Source organism: Balaenoptera borealis (genome assembly GCF_965194805.1).
Source record: "Balaenoptera borealis genome assembly, chromosome: 12".
NCBI lineage: Eukaryota > Metazoa > Chordata > Mammalia > Artiodactyla > Balaenopteridae > Balaenoptera > Balaenoptera borealis.
Window position 1 is genome coordinate 31,221,818 of NC_138869.1, and position 26,788 is coordinate 31,248,605.

General features: G+C 40.4%; 1 protein-coding gene across 29 annotated transcripts in view; it reads left to right on the plus strand.

Moving 5' to 3' along the window:
- The window catches only part of CADPS (calcium dependent secretion activator), a 781,950-nt gene that overhangs the window by 672,691 nt on the left and 82,471 nt on the right, over positions 1 to 26,788 (plus strand). For 13 of the 29 annotated variants that reach the window (XM_082344670.1, XM_082344669.1, XM_082344650.1 and 10 more), the window contains 6 exons: positions 6,499 to 6,605; positions 11,929 to 11,949; positions 13,172 to 13,328; positions 14,156 to 14,297; positions 22,322 to 22,468; positions 25,824 to 25,979. In XM_082344670.1, coding sequence (XP_082200796.1) covers positions 6,499 to 6,605; positions 11,929 to 11,949; positions 13,172 to 13,328; positions 14,156 to 14,297; positions 22,322 to 22,468; positions 25,824 to 25,979 — 730 coding nt within the window. Of the gene's footprint in view, positions 1 to 3,238; positions 3,335 to 6,498; positions 6,606 to 11,928; positions 11,950 to 13,171; positions 13,329 to 14,155; positions 14,298 to 22,321; positions 22,469 to 25,823; positions 25,980 to 26,788 lie in introns of all 29 variants that reach the window. The other 16 variants (XM_082344673.1, XM_082344674.1, XM_082344677.1 and 13 more) reach the window with 4 other exon arrangements.

The window sequence follows — 26,788 nt, forward strand, 5'->3', positions numbered from 1 at the left end:
CTCATTAAGACACCTGAAGTTGTTCTCTGGTTTGGAGGTTTAAGTTATAATGTTTACTATTCAGCAATTCAGCTTAATGCATTTGTTAAGTAACCAGGGGCTTTGGGTAAGAGATAAAAGTTGCTGTATAGTTTTTATGCACATGGCAACCACAGAGTATTTGGTTTTCCATGAAAGCACACCATTGGGCAGGATTCACTGAGGATTTCCTTCCACCAGTATTTGAGGACCTGCCCTGGGCCAGGTACTGTTCTAGCCCCTATAAATAAAGAATTCATTGGGCTTAGGGGAAGACAAACATACATATAATTGGCCATTATTAAGGGGCCATAAGTGCTCAAGTAGAGGTATCAACAGAGGAGTTGAGCCTGTGTTATGAAGGCATAACTCTTTTTGGTGAGGAGAGGAGGGAAGGCTCTTAAAGGCTTTTGAGCAGAAGTATGACAGGTTCAGATGTGTGCTTTATGGAGATCAGCATGGACGCTGCATGATCAATGAACTACAGGGGACGGAAGGAACTAAATGCTGGCTTGGAGTCTTTAGCAACAGTTGAGGTGGAGGTGATGAGACTTGAGTTGCATGTCTACCCCCACAGCAAGAGTGTGGGCACATGATCTTGTACAGTGGGAGATACAATCAGGAGACATGTTAGAGATAGAATGGACAGGCCATGCTGCCCATGTCCTTACAGGGAAGAGACAGAGATGGTTGCAATGAAAAGAGTAGAGAAAACGATCCATGATTCATCCACTGGTCTTTATTACCATATAGTTTATACTGTCCTAAAGATGGAATCTTCTGAAAGGGAGTGATGAAGATACAGGGAATCAAGTGTATTTGATGGCATGCCCCACTAAAGAAATTATGTTGTATTATAGCGCTAAATGTATGGTCCGTGGAGCCATCATTTTAGGGAGGCAGAGTACTCTGGAAAGTGTGTTGTGGCTACCTGCTTAGCATTCTATTCCTACTCTAGCTTTTATCCACCCCTACCCCCAAATCCTAGTGAATTGCTCCAGGCTAGTTATTTTTAGTAATAGTGTAATACAAACACTGGCATCTTCAGCAACACATAAATCGGTTGGAACTTGGTTGTAAGTGGGCTTTCCATCAACCATATCCATCTTTCATATGATATTTCAGGGACTGGCAATTCACTTGCTGGAACAGAGACGGTCAGGTTATTTAAGGGCTAATTGGAGAGTCTCTCACTCCTGGATGCCTCTCTTCCTTGGCTTAGCTGAGCCTGCAGAGGAATTCTCTCTTTATTTTTCTGCAGTCACATTTAACTCCCTCTCTGGAAGCCAAGCAGATTTAATTGTGTAAACATGAGCAATGGTAATTGGGTAAATGAAGTTGGAAACCAAGGTATGATGTTTTTGTTTTGCTCTGTGAGGGGAAAAAAATAGGGAGCTTGTTTTTCTATGGTGGCAAACCTCACTGTCAGAATTCTGGACAGACAGTTGGCAGGAGGGAATCCCTTTACGAATTTTCATCAAGACCCATTGAGCTGAAATATGTATCTGCTGCCTCGCCGGTTATGGTTCAGCCTGGGGACATTTCATTGTTTTATAAAGCACCATATCAAGTGGTTTACACAGGTTCTGTTATCTGGGAAGAATAAATGAGGAGTTTCCCTAAGAATTGCACACTCAAGTAATACACATTCAAAGAGCCAGAAGAAGGTGTTACCAGAGATGCACCCAACTTTCCGCCCAGCTATAGGTGGAAACCAGATTTTAACGAAACGTAAAATGTAGAGTACCTTTTTATAAAGAAGAGATTAGTAGTTGCCTTCCTTTATATAGCTGTCGTTTAAAAGTGATTTTCTAAAATTCTATTTACACGCAGTCATTCCCAAACAAAAGATTTAAGTAAGAGGAGAATAGTGAATAGATTTTCTTTTTTTTTTTTTGGTCTTTCATTTCAAACATTGAGGTGATCCCACAAGAAAAGAATGACATGAACTTTTGCTTTTAAGAGATGGTTTTTCCAGAATATTATATTTATCCTAATTTCTCATATTTTTTTAAATTAATGGTGCTAGAATTGCATTTCCTGTAAGCCTGCAGTAAAATTCATTTTCCCAGTTGAAAAATTCAAGCAAACCAAGAAGCAAACTTGGCAATCACCATACAGATTGCTTTATAAACGAGAACCATTAGAAAGGACCAGGTCTGAGGTTAATGAGACCCTCATTAAAGAGAGAGAATTGCAGAAGCTGATAGTGCTCTGTGCCTGTGTTGAAGGAGAGGCTATTGTTATAGGATGTTTGCTGTACTGATATTGTAAACCACATGACAGATGGGTCAAGTGCTGATTACCGTATTCTAACATTTGGAATAGCAAGTAACATATTTGATAAGCTGGCAAGTTTTTATATATGATTCAACCCACAATATAAAAGCCATGAGAATTCCAAGTTGAAAATAATTAAATGAGCTGGAAACAATCAGATACCACACATTTTTTTCCCCCAAAATGACAGATTTTGACATGTTGAAATTCCACAAAGGGAGCAAGAATATTCCCTAGCTCACTTGAACTAATAACGGCTCTTCATCTGCTTTTGCAAAGCAATTAATTCCTGCCTTCCCACAGTGTAGGAGATAACAATGAACATTTGTAGGCACCTGAAGCTTTACAGAGATCCATCCCATGCACTGTTTTATTTGTTCTTATCAACAACCCTGCAAGGTACACAAAAAAGATGTTAATAGTCTCAATTTATAGAGGAGGAAGCTGAAGCACAGAGAGGCTTAAGTAGAAGGTACAATGTTACATAGGAAGTTAAGTCGCATGCTGGGGATAAGAAGCCAGACCCTCCAGTTATGTCAACATCAAGGGCTGTTTCTGGTCACCTGGAAGGAGGAAGCAGCTATTAACGTATAGGTGTTATTCTTTACTGTACAAAAAGTCTATCTTCTTTCGGTCAATGATGCCGCCACCATCATTCATGTGTATCCATCTGGATGAAGGCATCCAGGATTTGCATTCTGCTTCTGAGTGTCTCAGTACGGTGGTGCTGAGGGTGCTGGTAAGAGTCCCGTCCCTCGTCAGACAGTGTCACACTTCTGTAACGTTGCAGTCACGCCAAGGAAGCAGCAGCTCTCCATTCGTGTTTGATCGTTTTTGCTTGTTTGTTTGTTCTTCTCAGAGTTTGTCATCTTAATTGTCATCCTTCGTGACAGTCACTTTGTCTCTTTACTTTTTTACCATCTCTCTTCACCTACCCGAGCAACTCCCCCTCCACTTCCTGGGCCTCCTCCACCCACCCAAATGCAGACCAGCATGTTATATCAGAGGCTCAAAGGCATGCCTAGGCCAAAATCAAGTACTGTAAACTTCTACCTTTCCTTTATTCGACAGCTTTCTAGTTCATTTGGCTTTTTTTGTTCATTTCTTTAGAAATTTTGTTTAGCATACTAACCTGAGGCTCAGACTCTCGAGTTTGACACTGTAGGTTTTGAGAGACTCGAAAAGAGAGCATTTATTTCCCAATGTCCACATTTTTTTTTTTTGTCTAGCTCTGTCTGACATATGCAACATTTTCAAACCTCAATGTCAGCACAAAATAACATTGTTGCATAACATTTTGCATGACGATTTTTTTCTACGTTATGAGCTTCAATTCTGTTGTATGAAATGTTTACCAAGTATATTGTATTTTTAGTTCCCCTTCGTCAGTGCTCCAGCTAGTACAAGATTGGGTGATAGGAATATTGCAATACATTTCCAGATATTGCAGACAGCAGACGTGACCCAAAAAAATCGTTTCTAAGCACAAATTTCTCCTTGACCTCTGTTGGGGGGGAGGGAGGAGGGACTAGAGGATTTTGCACAATATTTTCTTTAAAGACAACATCTTAAAGAAGTTGCTTTTTGTACCATTTTTACTAGCTAGTGAGTTAGCAATGCAGGTGAAGAGGAAATTACAGTTGTGTCTCAATAAAGTAGCTTGATCTGCAGATAATGGAATTGCAGCTAATTAATAATAAATGAAAGTGTGGCTACATGGGTTCATTGGAAGATCAAACGTTCTAGATTCAAGGATACTTAACCTGCTGACTTTAAATGGTTGCATGTTAAAGCAAAATTGCAAAAGGTTTTATTAAACATACTGTCTGTATATATACATCAGGCATACACATATCTGCGTGCATGTGTACACACTCACAGAAAGACTGCGTGTGCATGTACACTTGATGTGTATCTATTGATATATATGGTAGTCAATCTAAGAGCACTGCGTATTAAAACAAATCTTCAGGTGGTCCTAGCTTACGCATCTTGGATTTCTCCAAACGCAAAGATCATTCACAGCTTCTAAATAAAAATACATAAAAATATTGATGTGATTTCCATTTCTATATCATATGTCATGGACAGATAGAATTCCCCTAGATCTGGTGAGTGTTCCACCTGAAAGGACAATGTTCTCTATTTTGAAAGTAAGAGATTTCAAAGATGTGCCCCAAGTGGGATTTCCTGCAGATTTGTATTAATGTGCAGGCTTGTCTGCTTCCTAGAAGATGTATGTAAGTGTGTGATGTGTGTATGTGGGTGTATGTGTCAAATGGGTAATAAGCATAGGATGAGGAATTTGCAAATTGATGTGTAAATGTGAATATCAACTAACAAAAAAAAATAGTAGCCTATGCATATTTACTATCAAAATGCAAATACCTCACTCTACACATATTACCCCAACATATATACACAGTATGTTTGTAGAAATGCCTGAAAGTCTACTAACAGAATTATGATAGTCCACTTATGAAATTATAAACAGACCAGGTGCCCCAAAAGCACAGAAATCAATCTTGTCACTCATTCTTTCTCCAAATATTTATTGCTCTGGACCAGGCAATGAGCTGTCAGTCCCTAAACTCTGCACATTTCCTTACTCTGAGTGTTGAAGGTTCTCTGCCTAATCTGCATATTTATTTCCCCACAGCTCCCACCTTCATGTCCTAACCTTATATGCAGCCACATTTCCAGCTGAGCCTGGCAGAGACAATGGAGTGTTCCATTGGCCTGAGTCCACAAAGCCCAGTGTCACACCAGTCATCAGGCTCTGTTGGAGTGAAACTTTCAATGCCTCAATAACCTTACTCTTAGGTCCATCACTCTTAGGTCCCATTGGCTGGACCACTCCATTTGCACAGTGTTTCATAGAATTTTTCTTTTTCGTTGCTAAATCGTAGATTACTAATCATCTGACATGTTCATCGCCTATTTAACAAATGCACAAGGAAACAATTATGAGGAGCTGCTTGTTTGTTTGTTTTTTTAATTAACAATCTCTACGATTTTGTTTCCCACTCCACACCACGCAAAACCAAACCAGCACCAACAAACCAACCCTTCCTGTGAAGTATTGAGTATTCTTTAGCCAGAAAAATCCTGAAGCCAAAACACACCTGCTTCAGATGAAGAGATTAAAATAAGTTTCAGCAGTCCTTTTGTGCACATATATATCCTCCTTGTAGAATCGTGCTCAAGGATCCTTATTGCTGTTACACCCATGGGCTCTAAATGACTCAGGCATCAAAGTTTGAAGGGGTCTGAGCATGAACTGCAAGTTCCCCTGTGAGTTTAGACTGGTTGAATTCAGGCCATTTCATTGGCTAAGAAAACCTTTATGTTTCAAATAGTACTCTTTTCCCCCACAGGAAAAAAAAATATAATTTTTGGTAACATAATAACATTGCCAAACAGTCATGAATTTAGCTCTATAAAGGATACAACAGAAATCAGGGTTCAGTTTGTTCTTGAGTGTGATCAAAGCCCTTTCAACACAGTAGAAACTAAAAGAAAAAAATGGAGTACATTGTTGCCACCTAACTGATAACATTTCAGTTGTACCAACCAGTGGCTCAAACCACTTCATCCAATAATCTACACCCAACACTCTTTTAAAAATTCTATCCTGCCTTCTACCTAATGGCCCAAGAATGTCCGTTAATTCTCAGTCTCCTCCCTGGACAATTTAAAACAGCTAGACCTTTGAATCTGCTTTTTTCCAATACCTGTTAAACGTACAGACCTAGACCGAAAAACAATGCTATAGTATCGACTGTTAAGGGACAAATGTGGCAGCAATCAAGACTAAGCTTCTGTTACACCTTCTCACCTCAGGAAGCACGAGCACTGTCTAGAGAGGGATATAAGATAGTCCATTTATGCTGTCTTTAAAGAACATGTGTACAAAATGTCACCAAATTTGAAATGGGCTGTCATAGTCTTAATATAGCTTAATAAGCAAATCGGAAGCTGGAGCACTGCTTTTTCTTAATATGTATTATAATAATGATGGTGATGATAATAAAATGGCTTTATGGTTTGCTCACTACTAATTATGTGGCACTTAACATCTGCATGAAACTTTTAAAAAAAAATGGGTAACTCTTTGGAATTTCTTATCCACTAGTTCTAATGGCCACAAAACTAGCCTGCCGCTTTCGCTGAATTTTAACACAAATTCTTGTACTACAGAAAATGTAGGCCGGTTAATCACTCCTGCCAAAAAGCTGGAAGACACAATACGTCTTGCTGAACTAGTCATTGAAGTTCTTCAGCAAAACGAGGAACACCATGCAGAGGTAAGCGGGCATCAAGGGCAAAGTCTCTTGTTCCTTAGATGATGTTGCAGAACTGATTCTACCAGCAACTTTGTAAATAAGATGCCCTAACACCCATTTTCTTTTAACTGGCCTTGTAAAGATGAATGAAAGTGACAGTTTTGCAGGAGGAGTCTTTGCGAGGTTGTTTAAAGCAACTGAAAAGTGGTTGCGTGATATACGTTTCATCTTGAGTTTTCAGATGTTTCTAGCAACAAGCCAAAGAGGTGAGTATATCTTCAAGATAATTATCAAGCAGCATATGGTTATTGTCAGGAACACATGAAATACTTTTTGGTCTTTTGTGGTTGTTTCTGTTGCTACCACTGTTGTTTCGGTTTATTTTATTTGGTGTGTGGATCGAGAACCGTCTTTTTGAATTTATCTCCGTAACTTAGTCCACTCACCCTTGAGTCTTCGTTGATTAATCTCAGATGACCTGGGTTGCTAAACGCAGTGACAGAAACAAATTATTCTGTGTTGTTCAACTTGTCGATTCTCCAACATACATCTAAATAAATACAGCTTACTTTTTTTTTTTTTTTTTACAAACCACTGTCAAAATGATTATTTTGATAATAATTATAAACTGAGGGATTCCAAGGCTAACTAAATTCCAAACCTGTAAGGACTTAAACAACCCAACCCTTCCAAGAAAAGATTCCAAGATTTCATTATGATCAAACTGTTATATCACTGCTTGTTTCAAAACTGAGATTTAAAATCATCTCTCTTAAAATAGCCTTTTTGAAAACTGTACTCATTCTCACTCTTCCCCTCCAAGCAAATCTACAGCAAAGGGGGGAAAAAAGGGGGCATCAATAAAAGTAATGTCAGAAGCACCTAAAATGATTATTCCCATGACTAAATGAAAATCGACAGCATAGTTAAATAATATATAATACACCATAAAGCCAGTCGTCCCAACTAATGCCTGATTGCCTATTTAAATTTCCTCCCTGTTTTTCCATTCAATCTTGGCTGATCGTGGCAGGGGAAAGAGGTATGTGACCAAAATGAATGAGTCAGCCACCTGCTGTCATAGTCTGTGCATGCCCTTCCAGCACCATGTCTTCTAATGGGACTTTTCCCAGTGCCCCTGCTTCCTAACACTGACCCAAGGAATGTAACGGCAATTGCCAGTGGATTGCTTGTGCAGTGGGTGGCCCTCCACGGCAGGGTAAATGTGGGAGATTACCTTGCGCGTGCATGAAGCAACTGATACACTTAAAAACCACTGCAGTTCCATCCCAACACACACCTCCTACCTGTCTTGATTCTGTCCCCTTAGCCTGTCGTAGTACCTATGTCCGTCTGTACTTACCTTTACTTCAGCAGATGAGTACCGAGCGTAGTCACCAGTAGTAGCTAGCCAGAGTGATACTAATCTTCCTCTACAGCTGTCTGTATGTCAACCATATATACAGTATTTATATATAGAGAGAGTGCCAGAGAATCATGATTTCCCCCAAAACCCTCTCTGGAATGGGGTGAAGACCCCTTGAGGCAGGTACAACTAACTCCTTCAGCACCCAGCAAATGCACAGCCAAGAGTGAGAAGAGGGGCTAAATCAACACACTCTAAACGTAAAAACATAGGACTCACCTTCAGACATAAAATTAAGCTGGGCTAGAATTTTTTTCTGCTCTATCCTGTGCAACGTGCTTTTCAGATTAGGGGCATCTGGGGTTCAAGTGATGGTAAGTATGTTCTTTCCGGGTGTCCACAAAATCATCTCCAGAGGCGTAGAGGGGTCTGGCCAGTCCTCCCCTGCTGTGGGTATTGAGGCTTTTCCCAAGATGTCAGACCAAATTTTCAAAGACATGGATACAAAGAAGATGGTTTTCCTCACTTACAGTTGTTCTTTAAGTGAATGATAGAAGAAGAACATGGACATATATGTTTGATTCAATCAAGTTATTTTCTGAGGCTGCTGCAGTCTGAGAAAGGAGGATATTTTCCCAAATTACTCACAAGGGGTACCAAAGAAAAGTTGATAATCCAAAGAAGACATTTTTTTTTTCACTTTTCCAGAAAGCCCTTTTTCACTATGTGCTAATCACCATCTTAAACTGCCCTCATAACCATCATCACAAAAATATTTTAATCTTACATATTCAAAAGCCATTCATAAATAGGGTAGAAATAAATTCAATTCTTTTCTTGTTTATTAACTTTAGAAGTTAGGAATGTCCTATATGGGAAAAGAATCTGAAAAAGAATAGAAATATGTATATGTATAACTGAAAAAGAAGAAGTTAGGAATGAAAACTTCAGCATACTTTAGAATTCGGAGACCCAGTTTGCTTTTAGATCAATGTACAGGTTTATTTCCTGAATTCGTCGTTTCACCCAGTCACAAAACCTCATTACTCAATCGATCAAAAACTACCTGTCTGCTGAGCACTGAGGCAGCTACCTCAGTGCTCTTTTGATGGACAAGGAGGCATCAGGCAGTCTTGACCTTCAGGCGATAGTATGCAGAGTGGCCAGGAGTTCAGGCTCTGAGGTTGAGTTTGAAGTCCAGCGTTGCTGCTTTCTTGCTTTGTGATCTCAGCCTAATTACTTAACCTCTCTTATGCTGTAAATTGGAGATAGTCATAGAATGGACCTCAGATAGTCATTGGGATGGAAGGCCAATAGTAATGCATCTAGTATTATGCCTGACACACAGTAAGCACTCCACAAAGCTTGGCTATTGTATTATTAGGAATACGTCACTAAGGAAACAAAATATATGAATATGTAATCATACAAAGGACAAAACCTACGTGGAATGTACCAAATGAATGACACAGTCAGAATATGCTGGAAGGAGGTTGGGTTTGAACGGTAGAGTGGGCCAGAAGGGCATCACCACCTGTTCTCAGTGCTCACGTACAGATCGCAACCACCTCAGAAGCTTTTAACAATTGCTGATGCCCAGGTCTCACCCCAGCTCAATTAACTGGAATCTCATAGGGAGGGGCCGAGTACTGGTAATTTTTTAAACTGCCCAGCTGATTTCATGGTAGAGCCTGGTCAAGAGCCTCTGGGCTGTAAACAAGGAAGTAGAATTTGCCCTGACACGCTGAGGATGAGGTTTTGCTGCCAAAAGGATGAAAGATGAAATTTGTTTTCTACTGGCCTGTTTTCTACTCACTGCCATATTCTCTGGGTGCTCGATAAACTCTAGAAAATCACTAAATCCTCAGCATGGATCTTGGCTGTGTGATCATGCTGTTTGGTGACACCACCACACAAATAAAAGTGACAAGTAGAATTGCCTCCCCCCCAAAAATCAATAAGCCTTAAAACTATTTTGAATTCCAATGTAAAGTAATTAACTGTTTCAGGAGAAAAAACATTCCCCCCAGATAAGACTATGTCATGTATACACACGTGCAGTACACGGTAGAAGTTGTCACTCGTATCTCTAAATTACAGCTTAATTCTGCTCTCAGAGCCTAAATTATGTGCACACACACACCTGCACGCACACAGGAATTATGCCTTCATGTACTGTCGCTTCACTTGCCCAATCTCTCTCTCTATGTATACGTATGTATATGTATATATGTATTGTGGTACACAGAGGGGTACATATATACATGTAGTTTGTGTACAAAATATAGAGTGTGTTCAGTGTGGCTGACTATACCCCTAAAGCATACATCTTTGCCTTTCCAGAATGAAAACCACTGGGTAAGTATTTAGAAGCCAAAGTACAGCTCCCTTTTGTCTTTGGAAAAAGATTTCTGAAGACTTTAGACACCCACAGACATTGAGTTAGCTCATGTACAAAAATAGCATTCACCTGTATGAGCAAATATAAGATAAATAAATATAATTGTTGTTGTTGCTTTATTTTAAACCTTTGTCTTGCCCACCCTAGATACACAGACTCTGTTCGTTTGATTAAAAGTATGATATGGCTTTTTGGTGATTACTGCCCTTGCCTGAATCTTTTTCTCGTTCTCAGAGAGTCAGGTTTGATTATGAGGTTCTGAAAGAAAATACCTTGGGTGTAGAAAAATAAATTTGGACTTCACTTCTCCGACAAACCCCCCCACTACTTAAATTCTCTTCCTTCACTAGAATCCTATGTTCCTCTGCCAGACTTCCATGGTGATAATTCATATCACAGTAGTCACTGTAATTTGTAGGGCTTCCTATCTATATGATTATTAATGTAACAACCGTAGATAATTTCTCAACACATTATCAAATTCTAACAAGGGACTAAATTTTCTGTAGATAGTAGACATAGGTGCTTCTTATGGCCTCTGGTTTGCAGCTTTTCAATAAAGCTGGTAAGAACCAGGTATGAGGTTGGGCTGAGAAATTTTTAATTACAGGCATTTAGGATTTGTTTTTTGTTTTGTCTCATTTTTTGGTTGTTTTTTTTTTTCTTTTTCTTTCTTTTCTTGTCATCCTAGAGCAAAATTGTGTCTGGGAAGGCAATTCAGTCTCTCTAGTAACTATTTTCTTGGACTCACCCTGAAGATGCAAAGTGAAATAAATAACTAAAGAATAAGTACCAGCCAATATTTGGTGTGCCTTTGTGAGTTTTGCAAATATCCTGCATCAGGGATGTTGAGAGTCAGCCCTCCACATAGGGTTGGGGGGCAGGAGTGGGACTCCAGCAAGTTTCAATATTTAGAAGATCCTTGCCTAGTAGGCAGATGGCTAGGAGAGCTCTGCGGGTGGGGTTGAGGGTTTCTTCCTCTGCTGGATTTAGCCACGTAGTCAGTGGAACAAGCCCCAAAACCCAGGGCTCTCATCCCCAGATGGTAAAACTACAATAAAACCTCATCGATTCAGACCCAACTACTCTTAATTTGTGACAATTCAATTGTGGATGTGGCTCTTTTAATTTCTCCTAAGTAAAATATTTGACATGGTCTCAACTTTCTCTAGAAATTCTAAAGGCTCGTCTTCCAAGTTTCATCCCAGGATCTATAAAATTAATGCTTCCCTCTCTTTGACTTCACTTTATAGGTCAATTTATCTACAATTATTAGAAGTTTTTTAAAAAAAAAATACTTCTACATTTATGATACATTTATATGATAATCAATACCTTCTACTTGGGTGCCCTGGTACAGACTGCATACAGAAAGTAGCAAAAGGATAGTTCTCTTTTAGAAAGCCCAGTAATTTAGGTTTTTTTGCTGACAGACTAGCATCTCTCCTCTCCCATTACTCTGAATCAGTGAGGTTTTACTGTCAATTGAAATGGAAACAGCAGGTGTCTATTTCCAGCCAAGCTGACCTTGCAGAATGGTCCATGACTTGATTTTTTCCATTTAATTTGCAAACCAGCCACATGTTGATAAAGGAGAAGTAAGTAAAATGAAATCTCATGAAAGAAGAGAGATGGACCCCTATTCTGCCTCCTGGTGGCTGTTAGAATATCCCCAAATAACTAATAGATCACAGAAGAGCTTGGCCATTGAACAAACTCTTTCATTTATGGAATTATTTCCATAATCATCTTTCATGTTTCCAAATGCCTTCTCATCTTTTTTTTGGTGAATGCTCCGGAAAGTGTTTCCCATGTAAATAAATACTTTACAGCACTGGGTGGGGAGGTGGGGGAGTAGAAGGGGCTGGCAATTTGTTTTTGTTTTTCTGCTCTCTTTGAAATCAGCAAAAGAAAAAAAGAGAGGGGGGGGCGCCTCTTGACACTGCCACTCATTCTGCATGCCCCCTGCCAGAAATGATTAGTCAACATGCATGCATGCCTTTGAATTGCATTCACATCTGGCCCATCTGATGTGAATGTCACCTCTGAGACCCTGCACAATGATTTCCAAGGACCCACGTGCATGAAAATGAGTTACTTCACTGATATTTTTGGTTTTCAATGTACATATGTGTCCAGCCCTCAGAAAAGTAAGTCCTAATCTTACTGAGTGTCTCCTAGCTTAAAGCCTGATATTTCCTATAGACAGGATGCAAAACCGGAGGCTCCCTGCTTAAAGAGATTTCGACTCAAAAGTTTTGTGACAATCGCAACAATGGTTTCCTTCGCCTTGGTATGAAATAGGAGTGACATTTCCAACGTGTAGGGAAACACGAGTTGCTGAGCTTGTATGAGACCACAGACAATTAACCCCCGGATGCGTAGATATAAGTAAATAATAATTGCCTATTTTCAAGTTAGACCAGCAGAAAACCCATAAACACAGTGAAGAAACTCCCAAATTCTAATATTTTAGAGCAAGAACTAGCCAACAAGAGTGATAAAGAGCATGACTCAGAACGTACTGAGTTATTGTAAATTGAACAGAAGTTCCACACCTGTCATTTCTGCAGCTACATCCTCTGACCGGTAGGTCAGAGTAAAGACTTTCTAAGGCAGGCTTGGAATCATGAAAAGCATTGCCTTGGGACACCTAGAGGCCCAACTCTATCCAAAAAAAGCTGTTCTCTTTACAATAAAATTACCAAACCCTGCTGGATGCACAGTGAATCTTGAACAGCCAGGCCTTAACTTCACATCTTAGGTCGGAGACAGAAGCTCATCGCCTCTTTTCTGTTGTTTCTCTGCCACATTTCAAAGGCCTTTGCGTGGTGGTCAGACTTGATGGTGGAACACGCCGAGACGTTCCTGTCACTCTTTGCAGTGGACATGGACGCAGCGCTAGAGGTGCAGCCCCCAGACACGTGGGACAGTTTTCCACTGTTTCAGCTGCTGAATGATTTTCTCCGGACCGATTGTAGGTATCATCTTTGACCGTCTGACTTTCCTAAGTAGTGTGCAGATAACAGATTGCTGGAACATCTTTATCCCAGGCAGACTACAGGTTGGACACAGCTCTTCATAGTTTTATGATTACTTAAAAAAAAAAACAAAAAAACTTACAGCTGATGAAATTCCCTTTCTTCCAACAAGCGTCCTGTTGCAGGGAAGCCCTCTGTTGACTAGGCAGAAGAACCCAAGAGCAGTGAGAAAGTGGTGCCCATGCCTATGGGTTTTATTTGCTCTTGAACAAGCTAAATTGACCTCTACACATTTTGAATTTTTATCAAAAGATGCTTCCTAGATGAAAAACAATTTCTTGCTAAGTAACACCCCAAGCATTTCCAAGTATCTTCCAGCAACACATAGCCGTAAAATAGACCTTCCTCCCCAGGGAGAGTGATGACAGAAGAGAGGGATACAGAATGTTCTTTCTTCCTGGTAACGTAAGGGGAAGAAAGGGAGCAGGTGCAAAGAAAACCTAAAAAAAAAAGAGAAAAATATCAATTGTTGCTTTTCTTGTTCAAGGGGGCATTATTTTTTTCCCTTTTTAGAAGAGTGACACAAATGGGTAAAAGGTTTTTGAATTCCATTTTCCTTCCACGCAGATTGAAGCATGATGCCACTCATGTACTTTTTTCTTTTCTTCTCCTTCTCCTCCTCTTCCTCTTCCTCCTCTTTCTTCCTTCTGGCTTTTTTTTAGAAGCGGTATATTTAATGTAGAAGACAGTCCTCTCTATGTGTACGTTGTATGCTGATGGAGCAACTGTGGATTCTTACCGAGCTTTTGCTTATCTGTTCTAGATAATTTGTGCAATGGAAAATTTCACAAACACCTGCAAGACCTGTTTGCCCCACTTGTGGTTAGATATGTGGATTTGATGGAGTCCTCAATTGCACAATCCATTCACAGGGGCTTTGAGCGGGAGTCATGGGAACCAGTCAAGTAAGGAAACCTCTTTTGATACCATCGGAGTTTGGGTGCAAATGGCTGGAGAGTCATACAGAAATGGATTAATGGTGTCTTATGGTTTTCATTGTTCACATGGATAGAGAGCAAACACCATACTCCCAACTATCATGCTCATAGCCTCTTTGTCCAAGGAGGGGAGGGGGAAAGAGATTGAGAATTGTTTTATGAAATGGAATCTTTGGTTTATTGCACAAGATAAATAAGCAATATGGAATATAAATCTGGCTGTGATATTTGTACTGTGTATCTTACTCCAGTGGTTTTATCCCTAGGTATTGATGTTTCCCAAAGTGTGTTCCATAGGGGTCTAGGCAAGGGGTAAGCAAACTTTTTCTGTAAAAGGTCAGATAGTAAATATTGAGACTTTTCAAGCCACATGATCTCTGTCAAGTCTCAACTCTACTGTGTAGCACAAAAGCCGCAATAGACAATAGGTAAATGAACAAGCGTGGCTGTGTTCCCCTAAAACTTTATTTACAAAAACAGGAAGCTGGCCTGTGGGCCAGAGTTTGTCATTTCCTGGTCTAGGCTTTTGAGACTCTCCTCAAGAAAAGGACTCTGTGGCCAGTTATATTTAGGAAGCTCTATGTACCCTGCTCATCTACCCCACGCCCTTGTCTCCTGGAGAGCCTCAAAGTACACCAGCATATTTCAAAACTCGGAGAATATAGTCATACAGAAACTTGTTTGACTGTGCTTAATCCAGAGTTTCCTAAATGTATTTGACCACACTACTTTTTTTTTTTAATGGGATATCTATCCTGTAGGACCAATTACAGGAAATCCTATAGGTCGTGAATTTGGCAATTTCCATAATTGCTTGGCAAATAGATCCTATCTGAAATGTGTGGCAGATCTGGTGCCACCTCCATTCCCCAGCAAGGAGGAGGGCTGTCACTGAAGGCTGCCAGAGGGTCAGTCTCAGACTCCCCTTTCTGGAGAAGTGGAGAACTCCTAGGCGGAGAGAATTTTCTGGTATGGTTCGAAAAGTTCCAATAAAGCCTGATAGTAGCTTTGCTCTGTTAGATTCCCTTTTTCTTGTAGGAAAAGCATTTTGTTCTTTCTGGTCCTTTACATCTGTGGACTGTGGCAACCAGCATGGAGCAAAGGGGGGCGTGCACAGCACCCTGCCAGGCACTTCTAGAACAAATATTCAAAAGCCTTTTCTCACTTTGGAAGCCTTAACTTGTGCCCTGTCTTTAAGCAGTTTTCTGAATTGAGACCCTCCTTCTACTATTACACTTAATAAAATTCTGACTCATAAAGAAATCAAAGCAAAATAGCTTTTTCAGTCTATCCCCCTCTCCACATCTGAGCCACAAGAGAAGTTTCTTGACTTGCCCTACTGAGCAGGTTAATAGGCAGTAGCTCTTCATTGGCAAGTATCAAGATATCTAAATTTTAGCTTGTAATTCTCAGGTTTATAACAGTCTCTTAATACGGCCCTGCTGACTTTCAGCTCATGAGAATAGAGCCAGGACCCTTGATGATAAAGCATGAATGAGTGATTGTATTTTTTTTAAAAATGCTCACTCGAATCAAGGCAGTTGTCCTGTGCAGAACAGTTGTGAAAAAGGAAAAGGTTAAAATGAGTAATATTCACATTTTGCAAGTAGCAATGGGCTTGAAGTAGCATTTACTTACTTGGGTTTAAATGTGGAGGCTACTCCTCCCAGCACACGCAGGAGGAAATGATGGGTCTCCTTCCCTGTTTCTTAAGGAGCCCTAGAGGTAGGGCCCTTGTTCTGCAGTTACTAGCCAGAAGGCAAGGGCTTAAACCTCTCTGTCTACTCATCTGTAAAACTAATTCTTAAAGATGTCTCTACTCAGTGTCTGAGAATTGTCATGAAGCTCTGTGATAATGTCACTGAAGTCATTTTATAACCTGCTAAATTCTTTAGAAACCAAGCTAATGACCGCTATGCCTTCTGAACCATAACGTATACTTGATCAGTCAGAAGTAAAGGTAGACTTGAAATCATTTTCACAATTGGAAGTCTTAGTCTGGGAATGTTTTCTCAGGGTTTTTTTTAAGGAGTGAAAAAAAAATAAAGTATGAACTCTCGGATCGGTAATTTAAAGATCGGAAAATTAGCAAAGGATTGATCACTCGTGACTAACAACCTGAGAATATTTTATAGGGATGTGTTTTGTTTCTTAAGTAGCTTTTGGCTGTACAAAACTGTGCTGTAGGCTCGTGAATATGACTGTGGTTTGTTTAATTCATACTAAATAGTACGTGCTTTTCGGAGCAGGTGGAGGTATTGGAAAATGACAACTAAAACATAAGCTAAATTAAAATTGTTTGAAATCACCTACATTTTATTAGGTGATTTGAAAACAGAATGTGGATGCCATGGGACAGATTTGCAGAATGGCCAGCACAAAATGAAGGGTATGAAAAAATTGGGAACACACTTATGTGATAGGAAGGAATAAATCTCTCTACTTCTTACTATGCTAAGAGAAAGTATGAGCTTCTATCTAAGCACTAGATAGAGGGTTGATAAAGAAGCAGAGGTTCTTTTTTTTTTTTCCAAGTAAATAATGATCTTTTGGGGATATTTTTCACCAAGTTCACTCAAAAGTAAGAAGCTGACTTAGATAAATAGATTGTTTGCTCAATCTTCTCTAATTTTGACACATGATCCCACAGTGTACACACATGCACACACACACACGCGCCCCCAACAACCCTTCTCTCAAACAATTCTTACACTTTAATAGTTCTGTTCTTCTACTTTTCAAAAGTCATGATTATAGGTACCTGATTATAGGTAAAATGACTGAGAAATGCATTGCAAAGCTTACTTCAAGAAAAACTAGTACAGTTGACCCTTGAACAACACTGATTTGAATGGCACAGGTCCACTTATATGTGGATTTTTTTTCAGTAGTAAATAATGACAGTCCTGCATGGTCAGAGATCGGTTGAATCCACAGATACGGAACTGAAGATAAGGAGGAACCACAGATACAAGGGCTAAATATAAAGTTATATGTGAATTTTTAACTGTGCAGGGGTCAGTGCCCCTAAGCCCCGTGTTGTTCAAGAGTTAACAAAATATTTCAAATGTTAAAGAAAAACAGAACTCTGACAAGGAAATGCTACCGATATATTGAAGTAGCTAAAAGCAGATTTTAAATATTCTTTATTGTTCAGATTTTCTTATTTCAAAATATGGTCCTATGAAAGAAAATAGAGATATCATCATCATTTGGGTTTGATACAACTGAAGTTATTTGATAGAAAGGGTAAAATGTCTGAGTCCTTATTGCTTATTTCTCTAGAAGGGTGGCCTTCCATCTCTGAGGAGAGAAAAGGGAAGCTGCATCTCTGTTTCCATTAAGCCAGATCATGATGGTCATGATTTGAATCTCTAGGCATTGGTGGAAAATGTCATCCCATAGCTTCTAACCACAGCTGAAGATAGCCTCTCGAGGGCAAGCCCAGGCTGGACCCCATGGCCTTCTCCGGGGGTCCATGAGGACACGTCATAGCGCCACCACCCGCAGCTGGGCAGGTTGTTCAGAACCCTCCCAGCAGCCCTGAATATGAGCTTTTGGTCCTACCTAACAGATGGACCACACTTCTGCCAGCTCTTTAGAGTTGGTTTGTTGCTCATCTAGTCATCCTGACCTTCTGTGTGGAAGAAAACTTAGAAAGCGTCTAATCCAAAGCTTGCCAAGTCTAGAAACCCCTCTGCACTACTCTTTCCTTGACAGGTTGTCTCTTAGTCTCTACTTAAACACTTCCAGGCACAAGGAATCCACGCTTCACTGTTGCCCATTTCAGGTCAGGATGATTCTGAATTATAGAACTAAACACTGTTTCTTGATATATGCACACTGAAAACCTTGGGTTTCTCATTTCTCAAAGTGCACTTTATCTCTCTCTGCCTGAGACAGACATGTGAAAAGTATTTTCGAAACAATGTCTTTTCCCAGATTGTCAAAGCTGTCAATATCTTAATGATAATAAAATGTCAGACCAAGGATACCTTAGCAATACGTGGGTGGCCTGGTATGAAATAGACAAGTATTAGACAAGGAGTCAGGATTCTTAACTCTGCCAGTAATTTGCTGAGTGACCTTGGGCAAGTCAGATGACCTTCCTGAGCCTCAATATCCTCCTTTGTAAAACAGGAACTTTGAATACCCAAGACTTTCCAATACTAACATCCTAGGAAATGTGATTTTCCGTATTCACTTCATATATACATTTAATCAGCACTGCCTCCCTAACACCTAGAACAAGGCCTGGGACAGGTGTTCAATAAATATTTATTGATTAGCTGACAATTATTAAGAAACCCATACAGGCTGGAAATTGTAAGAGTACCACAGGAAAACTATGGGGAGAAGGAAGCAAAAGAAAGATACATTCCCCTGATCGGGGATTTCAATCTGGTTGGGTCTGCGCAACATGCACACAAGAAAAATGACTTTAAATATTTACCAATGTACAAGGAACATAAGGAAGAGTTATGAGAGCATAGGTAGAAGGGAATGAACCTCCACTGAGGAGTCATAAAGGAAATAGCTTGGAGAGTATTTCAGAAGGGGTAGGGATGTTGGGAAAGAACATGAGCAAAAGTAAAATTGGGGGGAAAGTAGGGTAGGTAGTAGAAACAGTGAATATTTGGTTTGGGCCAGCATGGATTATAAAGGAGACAAGCTGTAAGGTTGGAGAGATAGTGGGAGGTTCTAAAATCCCGTGAAGTTTAGAACTTTGTTCGCTAGGTCACACATTCTGAACAGGGGATTTACAGCTCCCAAAGATGGTGGAAATTGGTTCTTGGGGAGGGCCAGTGGAGGAGGGTGTGCAACAAAAGAAATCTTCCTCTTGCTGTGTATATGTATAAAGCACAGGTCTATATACAGTACATAAGCAGATATACAGTATATTGGTGGTATTAAACTTTCATGGGGAAAGCAGTTGGGGGATCTGGTGGTGGTAGGAAGTAAAAGCTTGAGAAACACCCCTCTAAACTCTAGAAAGATATCAGAGTGCCCCATGCCCCTAAGTAGGGATTAGACCTAAGAGTAAGCCAGGAAAGAGGTTTTAGTGTTCAGAGCACCAAGAGAAGACAAGATGTACCACATATATTCATGCAACAAAAGGCTCATGAAGTGGAAGGCATTCTGTGTCTTAAATCTAACCCTATCCATAAATCCGAAGCAGAAGACTTTGAGAAAAGACCCAACCATATCCTCCCTGCACAGAGACCCAACCTTATTAGAATTAATCCTGGAAGGAATGACTCTGCCATCCGTAGAAATGATGAGACATGCACACATTTGTACCTTTCATCCATGTGACAGAGAGAGAGCAGATGAGAATTTTTTAATCCAGTGCTCCAGGGATGGGTCCTTTGATACGAATGGCAGCTACCCTTTTTCAGCAGTCCCCAAAATGAATGAGCCTAATTTTTAACATGTATCCATTGTTAGGATTGCAATTTACACTTCTTACACTATCCAGGGATATCCAGTTATGATTTTCACAGATAAGCATGCTGGACTTGTTTTTAGGCAGTTGCTAAAGGACCCTCTAAAATAATAATTTGTTATATCCATCAGCAGCTCCAGGAGTGCTACAGGAAAATTCCCCCTTTTTACATATAATGCTTGGAATTGTCTCTTTGGTTATTAATATAAGTTATTAATAGCCAAATGAATTATTAATAACATTAGTAATACACTGTATTATTTTGCTAAGAGCAGAAATATCAAGCATGTTTCTTCAGCCTTTTAAAAGTAGATCACGATACTACGTCACAGGAAGGAGATGTTTCTGAGCGCAGTGCAGCCGTCCAGCCAAAACGTCATATTTTACAATATGTTTTGATTAATATAAGTATTTTTTTAAATTTTCATGTTTAAAACGAAGCTCATTTCTAATTTGTGTGCCCACCAACCGCTAATATGTTTAAAGTTGCTTTTGCATACATTTGTATGTTATTCATTCCTAGCTACTTTTAATTCACTCAGAATTGACGTTTTAACTTTCCAGGCTGCCATCTCGAAAGATCTCCTAATTCCTTGATCAATATTCAGTGTGTGTATCATTTAATGATCACATTTGCTTATATAGGCTTACACATGTCTCAGTGGAAATCGCCAACGGTTTTGTTCCGTAGCAGTGTTTAAGACTGAGAACCACCAGGGACTGAATTCAAAGGCAGATTCCCCAGTTAAACAGAGAAACATGGAAGGAAAAGTTCCATTTTCCCTTCCACTTAATAGTCAGCTTTAGCTAATCTTCTCTTGAGTGTTCCCACGAGAGCACCCTTTCCTCCCAAGTAGAGAAGTGTAATTGGCTTTCCCCAACTGTGAAGTGTAAAGGATGAACCTGTGAGACACCTGTTTCCCTTAAGGAAGAGAATGCCAGGTTGGCAATTTTGCATTCTAGGTTTTTCCATCCACCAGCCGGGGCTATATTCCCATCATGAAAGGGTAGCTCATTTCTAGAGAGAGGCAGGTGTCCAGACTATCTCTAGAGTCCAAAATTTCGGGTGTATCAGGAGATTTGCCCCCCCTGAGCAAGCCCAGAGGCAGCTCCAGCCTTTGCAAGAGCTGTGTTAGTCAAATACAGCTTGCCCGGGGCAGAGCTGCTTTGGCAAAACTTGCTCTTCTTCTGCAAGATCCAAAAAGCAAACCTCAACTTCTTTGCCAAAATGCTGTCAACTCCACTTAAACAGGAAGGCTCCTCTCAGATGCAGAGTTAGGCTGGGCTCCACTGTGCCAGTGACTTTGGCTGGATGGAACACCCTTGAAATGCCACTACAGAAGCACGAGGTGCCAGCTGGTTGAGCAGTATATGACACAGTCCCTCCAAAGAGATGTGGGTGATGCTCTCTGAGGTTTTTGTTTTGCTTTATTTTCTCTTTACCCATAAAGCCATCCATCTCTCTTTCATCACATCAGTTGATCGATCTTTGTTCAAAAAACAAAACCTGATACGAGGTCACAATTTTTAACTGTTTTACTTAATTTTAACTTTTTACAGAAAATACAAAACTTGATTAATATTCACAAGCTGAACACATCCATGTAACAATCCCACAGATCAAGAAACAGAACATCACCATCACCCCCCAGAAGCCCCAATCAGCCCTTCTCACAGTCTCTATCTCACTTTCAAGGGTAATTACTTGTAACAGAAGGCCACATTTTAAATCCACTTGTGGTCAAAGAATTCACTATACGAGCTGAAGTTGGGATTCTTTTCTTTTCCTTTTTTTGAGTGTAAACCTTTCTCCACTTTAATTGGACTTAGTTCGGGAGGGGATGTTTCCATTTTCTTTAAGTGTTCTATAAAATTATGCAAAGCTATTCATTCTTTTTTGATACAATTCCTTCATCTTCGCCATCAACTCTGACGTTCCATTGCACATACACCTGTCTTCGGAAGTAGCAGTTGGAAAGAATTCCATTTCTGTCCATTACCATTATGTATACGTTCAATTGGGTAAATTTCCTGCTACACCTCGTATCTACTCTCTGACTTAAGAAATGTGCCTCCATCAAAAATAATTTGTAAATAAAAGAAAAAATTAAAGTGTTCCACCCTTTCTATTAGTCCCAGCTACTTCACTGCAGTCCTAGCCACAGCAACGCCAAGAATTCCAAGAACTTCGAGTTCTTTGTATGAGACAAGGTCTAGACCCTTGCGGCAATGGATCTGGAAACTGAAGGCCCCTCACAAAGGCATTGAAATAACATGATCATTGTATACAGGCGTCCATGAGTGTCCACGCTTTTCAATCGCTCTGTGGTTAATTTTTTTCCATTAACTTTTATCATTTCTCTCTGAACACTGAGCCACACCACAGCTCCCCATCCGTAAGCTGCTTTCTGAAATGTGTCGCTTAAGTTTTCGTTGTCGTCTTGCTGTGGACTTAGCCAATTTATTTACAACTGTTGTGTGCTTCTGCCACATCTGCATTGTCACTGTGATGGTATTTTTTTCTTTCTGTCTGTTTCTTCCACAGGAGTTTAACCAGTAATCTACCCAATGTGAACCTACCCAATGTGAACCTTCCCAAAGTACCAAATCTACCAGTTAACATCCCTCTAGGCATCCCACAAATGCCTACTTTTTCGGCACCGTCATGGATGGCTGCTATATATGATGCTGAGTGTGTATTCAGTTCACATTAGATCTAATTTAAATTTAAGTGATCTTGGCATGGATATGTATTGTTTATTTCTATACATCCTATATAACGGAGATGGAGATGGATAATTAGACATATTTTGCTGATCATACAGAGACAATATTGTTTATTTCTGGCATGCAGCGTGTTTGTAAGACGTTTGCTATATATACAGCACTAACAATTTGTCTTACACCCACTGAACGTTTGAGGACTATGGTTCACTTCCTGAATTCCTTTGCAAAAGGCTTCTTCCCATATATATATATATATTTTTTTTTTAATGCAGGTGACATGACTTTAGGAGTTAATCATCCAAAAATAGTCCAGGAAACCTCTTTGCTGGGCCAGCCGGTCATTTCTGGCTTGATCCAAATCACAGAGGAAAGCACACCTACCTAGAAGCTGGTTTGGGCTTTTTTTTTTTTTTAAATAAAAGATTCCTAGAGACTGTTTAAACCATAAAGCATATTTCTGGTGTCAGCAAATGGCAGGATATAGTAACAGTATGTTCAGGGCTAAATGAAAATTTCTGAATGGATCAAGCCTTAATAACATAAATGTTATGTAAAGGTACATTCCAAGGTCATAATACAATTTGGAGCATCGAGATCTAGGTAGCAAGAAGATGTCTAAGTTTGAGGATGCACTGCAGTTAAATTTGGGGGTAGCCGTATCATCTGTGGTCTCAGTGTAGGGCCACTCTCTACACTCATCCACACAAATGCCAGCAATGCATGGGGTTTGTTTTCCTTGGAGGTCAGGTCACCCCTTTAAAGCCAGCAGTTTGGAGGGTGAAGGTTGAGAAGCCATTTCTTCTAGCTTAGGAAATGAATCCTCTCTCCTTCTTTCCTTCTCAAGTAGAAGATCCAGCACCCCGAAATCCTACCTCAGGGAAATTAAATTAGAACCACATGCATGATTTAATACGTGAAAGAAGGTTTAGCAATTCTATACCCTCCTTTGATCCTTTTCTTAGACCACAGCTAATTATAGGCCAGATAAGCTTTTTCTTGAAAGAATAAATTGGCACATTTTCAAAGGGAAGTGTTATTATCAAAGGAATAAAAAATGATCTGAAACTGGCAGTGATGTTTTGAAATCTCAAAATCACATTTGTCAAGATGGCCCTCCACGTTTTTATTTCTGCAGTAATCCAGGTAGAGAACAGAACTTTAAAATGACTGCTCTACTGGGCTCCTCCAAAGCTACCTAATATTTTTAAAAACCCGTATTTGCTCACAAGTTCACAATGAAATCATCTGGTCAGTCTGATTTTCTTTTAAAGACAAATAAAAACCTCCAAAATTTGTATCTGGAAAAAAAACTTCTAAAACAACCCCATAAATCATATTCATGCTAAGATGACTATATGAAAAGTTAGATTAGGTAGTATCTGTTAAAAATTAAAAAATAAATATCCAAAAGCTTCTCTTACCTCCTTCTGTGCATGCTCTGTGACATTGTTTTTGAAAAGATATGAATCAAGACATTGTAATAAAGCAGATAATGGTCTCCATTCAATTAATTAAGGCATGAGTGGGAACACATTTTGGTAACTGCTCAGCAATCAAAATAATCTTGGTGCTATTGCCTTAACATTAACAGTTTATCTTAAAAATAAAAAGAAAATATTCTTTTCCTCATGTCAAAACTTAATAATAAGCTCTTCAAAGAAAAAGAAAAAAAAAAACCCTAGAAGAATTTTTTGAAACTCTGAAACCAGATGGGTGTCAAAATGTTGTTGTAATAAATACCAATTATTGCATTCATATGTACTTAATGATTTAAAACATACAAGCATGCAGTTCCAAAACGGGGTTTCGACTAGGCAAAGTTGGGGTTTCTTTTCCCAAGCATAGGATGGGATAGGGGGGAAGGCTGAACTTTTTCGGAGAAACAGTGCATTCCCCCACTTTTGAACAGTGCCTACGACCGTATCTGAAAAGAAGGCGTAGATTCTCAATCACCCACCAGGAAATGCCTGATTCTATATCTTTTCATATTTTCAGTTTCCTCCTCTGCCACCTTTCATTTTAAGGACGTGTTTCCATGTTACCTGCTCCTTCGTGTCAGATACATCTACGTACTGACCTCAGACTGGTCTGTCCTTGAAAGCGTTACCCTGTTGGTCCAGGCCGTGGGCTCCCTCCCGGCATGTTGGGAGTCTTCTCCTACCCCCATCCCCCCGCAGTAGCTGTGTATGCCTTTATGCACTAGCTATATTTCTCTCTCTGAAGCATTAATTCAATGCAGCTGGCATCTGTCACAATAGAAACACCCACTCTCATCTGTTTCTATAGACGATGTCAGAACAAGTGGTAATGCATGGTATGTTGGACGTTTTATAAATTGCCGTGTTAGCATTAGTGGTATGCGAGGAAGGGGGTGGGAGGTGGCCACCCCACAGAGCTGCCGATGGGATTCTTACAAAAGAGAAAGCCAGCCAGGGAAGGGCAAGAGGGTGAGAGGTGGAGCATTTCCTGTACGTGGGCTTTCCGTCGATGCCCCAGGCAGGTAAAAGTTTCTTAGACGTCATTGTACAGAGAGGAATCAAGACCAATTTCTCCATCTGTACAGAGGACTGGGTAAGATGGTGCAACGGTACAAGAGCTCAGGTTTTGAGCCCTAAAGCTTTGCAAAGATCCCTTGTCCACTCACCTCCCCCCCACAACCCACCTTGTCCTGGGGCTGCCTATGCAACGGGCTGGTCTGTGCAAATTGGACTGATAACCAAACTGAACGAGAATCTTGGATTCAAGGTATCCAGGTGGACTCGGCTTGACGTGAGTCACCCCAATTTCCTTCCAGCTCTTCAAGAGAGAAAGCGGGTCCTCGCTCACCACTTTGTTAGCACTGTCCTTTTACAAATGAAAGTCTTGTGCAGTATCCAAGAGGTCTCCGCTCTGGAGGGCAGCCGGGGAAATGCATGAAGCCCTGAATTCTAATAACTGCATGTTGCCATGTAGTTATTATCTGTTGAGACCTACTTCTCCCTCTGGTTTGTGGCCTTCATCTGAATCATCACATGTGTTAATGTGGTTATTAGAAGAAGGCTGATTTTTACCATACCTTGTTCTAGTTATGGGGCAGCACCTTCCTCAGACTTGTCACTGGTCTGGAATGATTGGCCGAACAAAGCCCATGAAGTCACGTATGGTAAAACTCAAAATCTGCCGGTGGAGATCGCCCCCACCTCCACCGCCAACATGCGTCGTTTTGTATGTTGAAGCCACTGTTTGCCTTAAGCCTTCTAGCCCCCAACTGTTCTTGTGTCAGCTTTTCCAGAACCCTAGGCCAGTGGGTGACTCTTGTTTTCAAATTTTTATCCTGCCAGTAACGGATCAGGCACTTCAGAAGATCTGTTCTGGAAACTTGATGCCCTTCAGACCTTCATTCGGGACTTGCACTGGCCTGAAGAAGAGTTTGGAAAGCACCTGGAACAACGGCTAAAGCTGATGGCAAGTGACATGATTGAATCTTGTGTCAAAAGGTGAGCATAGGTGGCTGGACAGGTTTCTGCACCCCTTCCCCGCTGGGCACTGACTCGGGGAGAGGTGAGGGCTCCCACTCTTACAGTTGGCTGTAATTTGGAGTGTTTTGGAGAAGGTGATTGTTTGTCAAAGTCAGCTGGAGTGGTGACCACCTCACTCTAGCTTCTATTCACCTTCCCCACCTCTGTCCCAGACCCAACAAAAGATGGCACAGAATATGGCTGCCAGTTTTTTCATTTAGCTCCATGAGGAAAGGGTCCTTCTTGTCTCTGTATCCCCAATACCCATAAGTGTCTGGCACAGAATATTTAGTTAATACATATTTGTTAAATATCTGAGTGTATGCATGGGTGGATAGCTGGCTGGAAGAAAGAGAAGCACCTACAATTCTAGAGCCAGCGTATTCAGTACAGGTAGCAGGCATCTCTTGACTTTCCAGCAGTGTGGGCAGGACCTCCACAACATCATTCACTCTGTATATATGAACTGAGCATGTACCATTTGCCAACCATGAGTTGTCTTGCCTAAAATCTAACTAGATAGAAACAAAGGGGCATGACACATTAAATGTGCATTTTGATTTCCTACACATTGCCTGGGTTATCACCATGGCATATAGGATTGAGGTGGGAATGCTGCATTTGACCTTTCTAAGTAGACTTTCCTGACAAAGAAGAAGAAAATGAGGACAGTACACATCCACTCAACAAAAATTGTTTGGGCTTCTCCTGTATGCCAGGCACAGTGCTAAGTTCTTGGCACACCAGGGAGGGTGGGAGATCACATCCCTTCCCTCATGGAGTGTCTA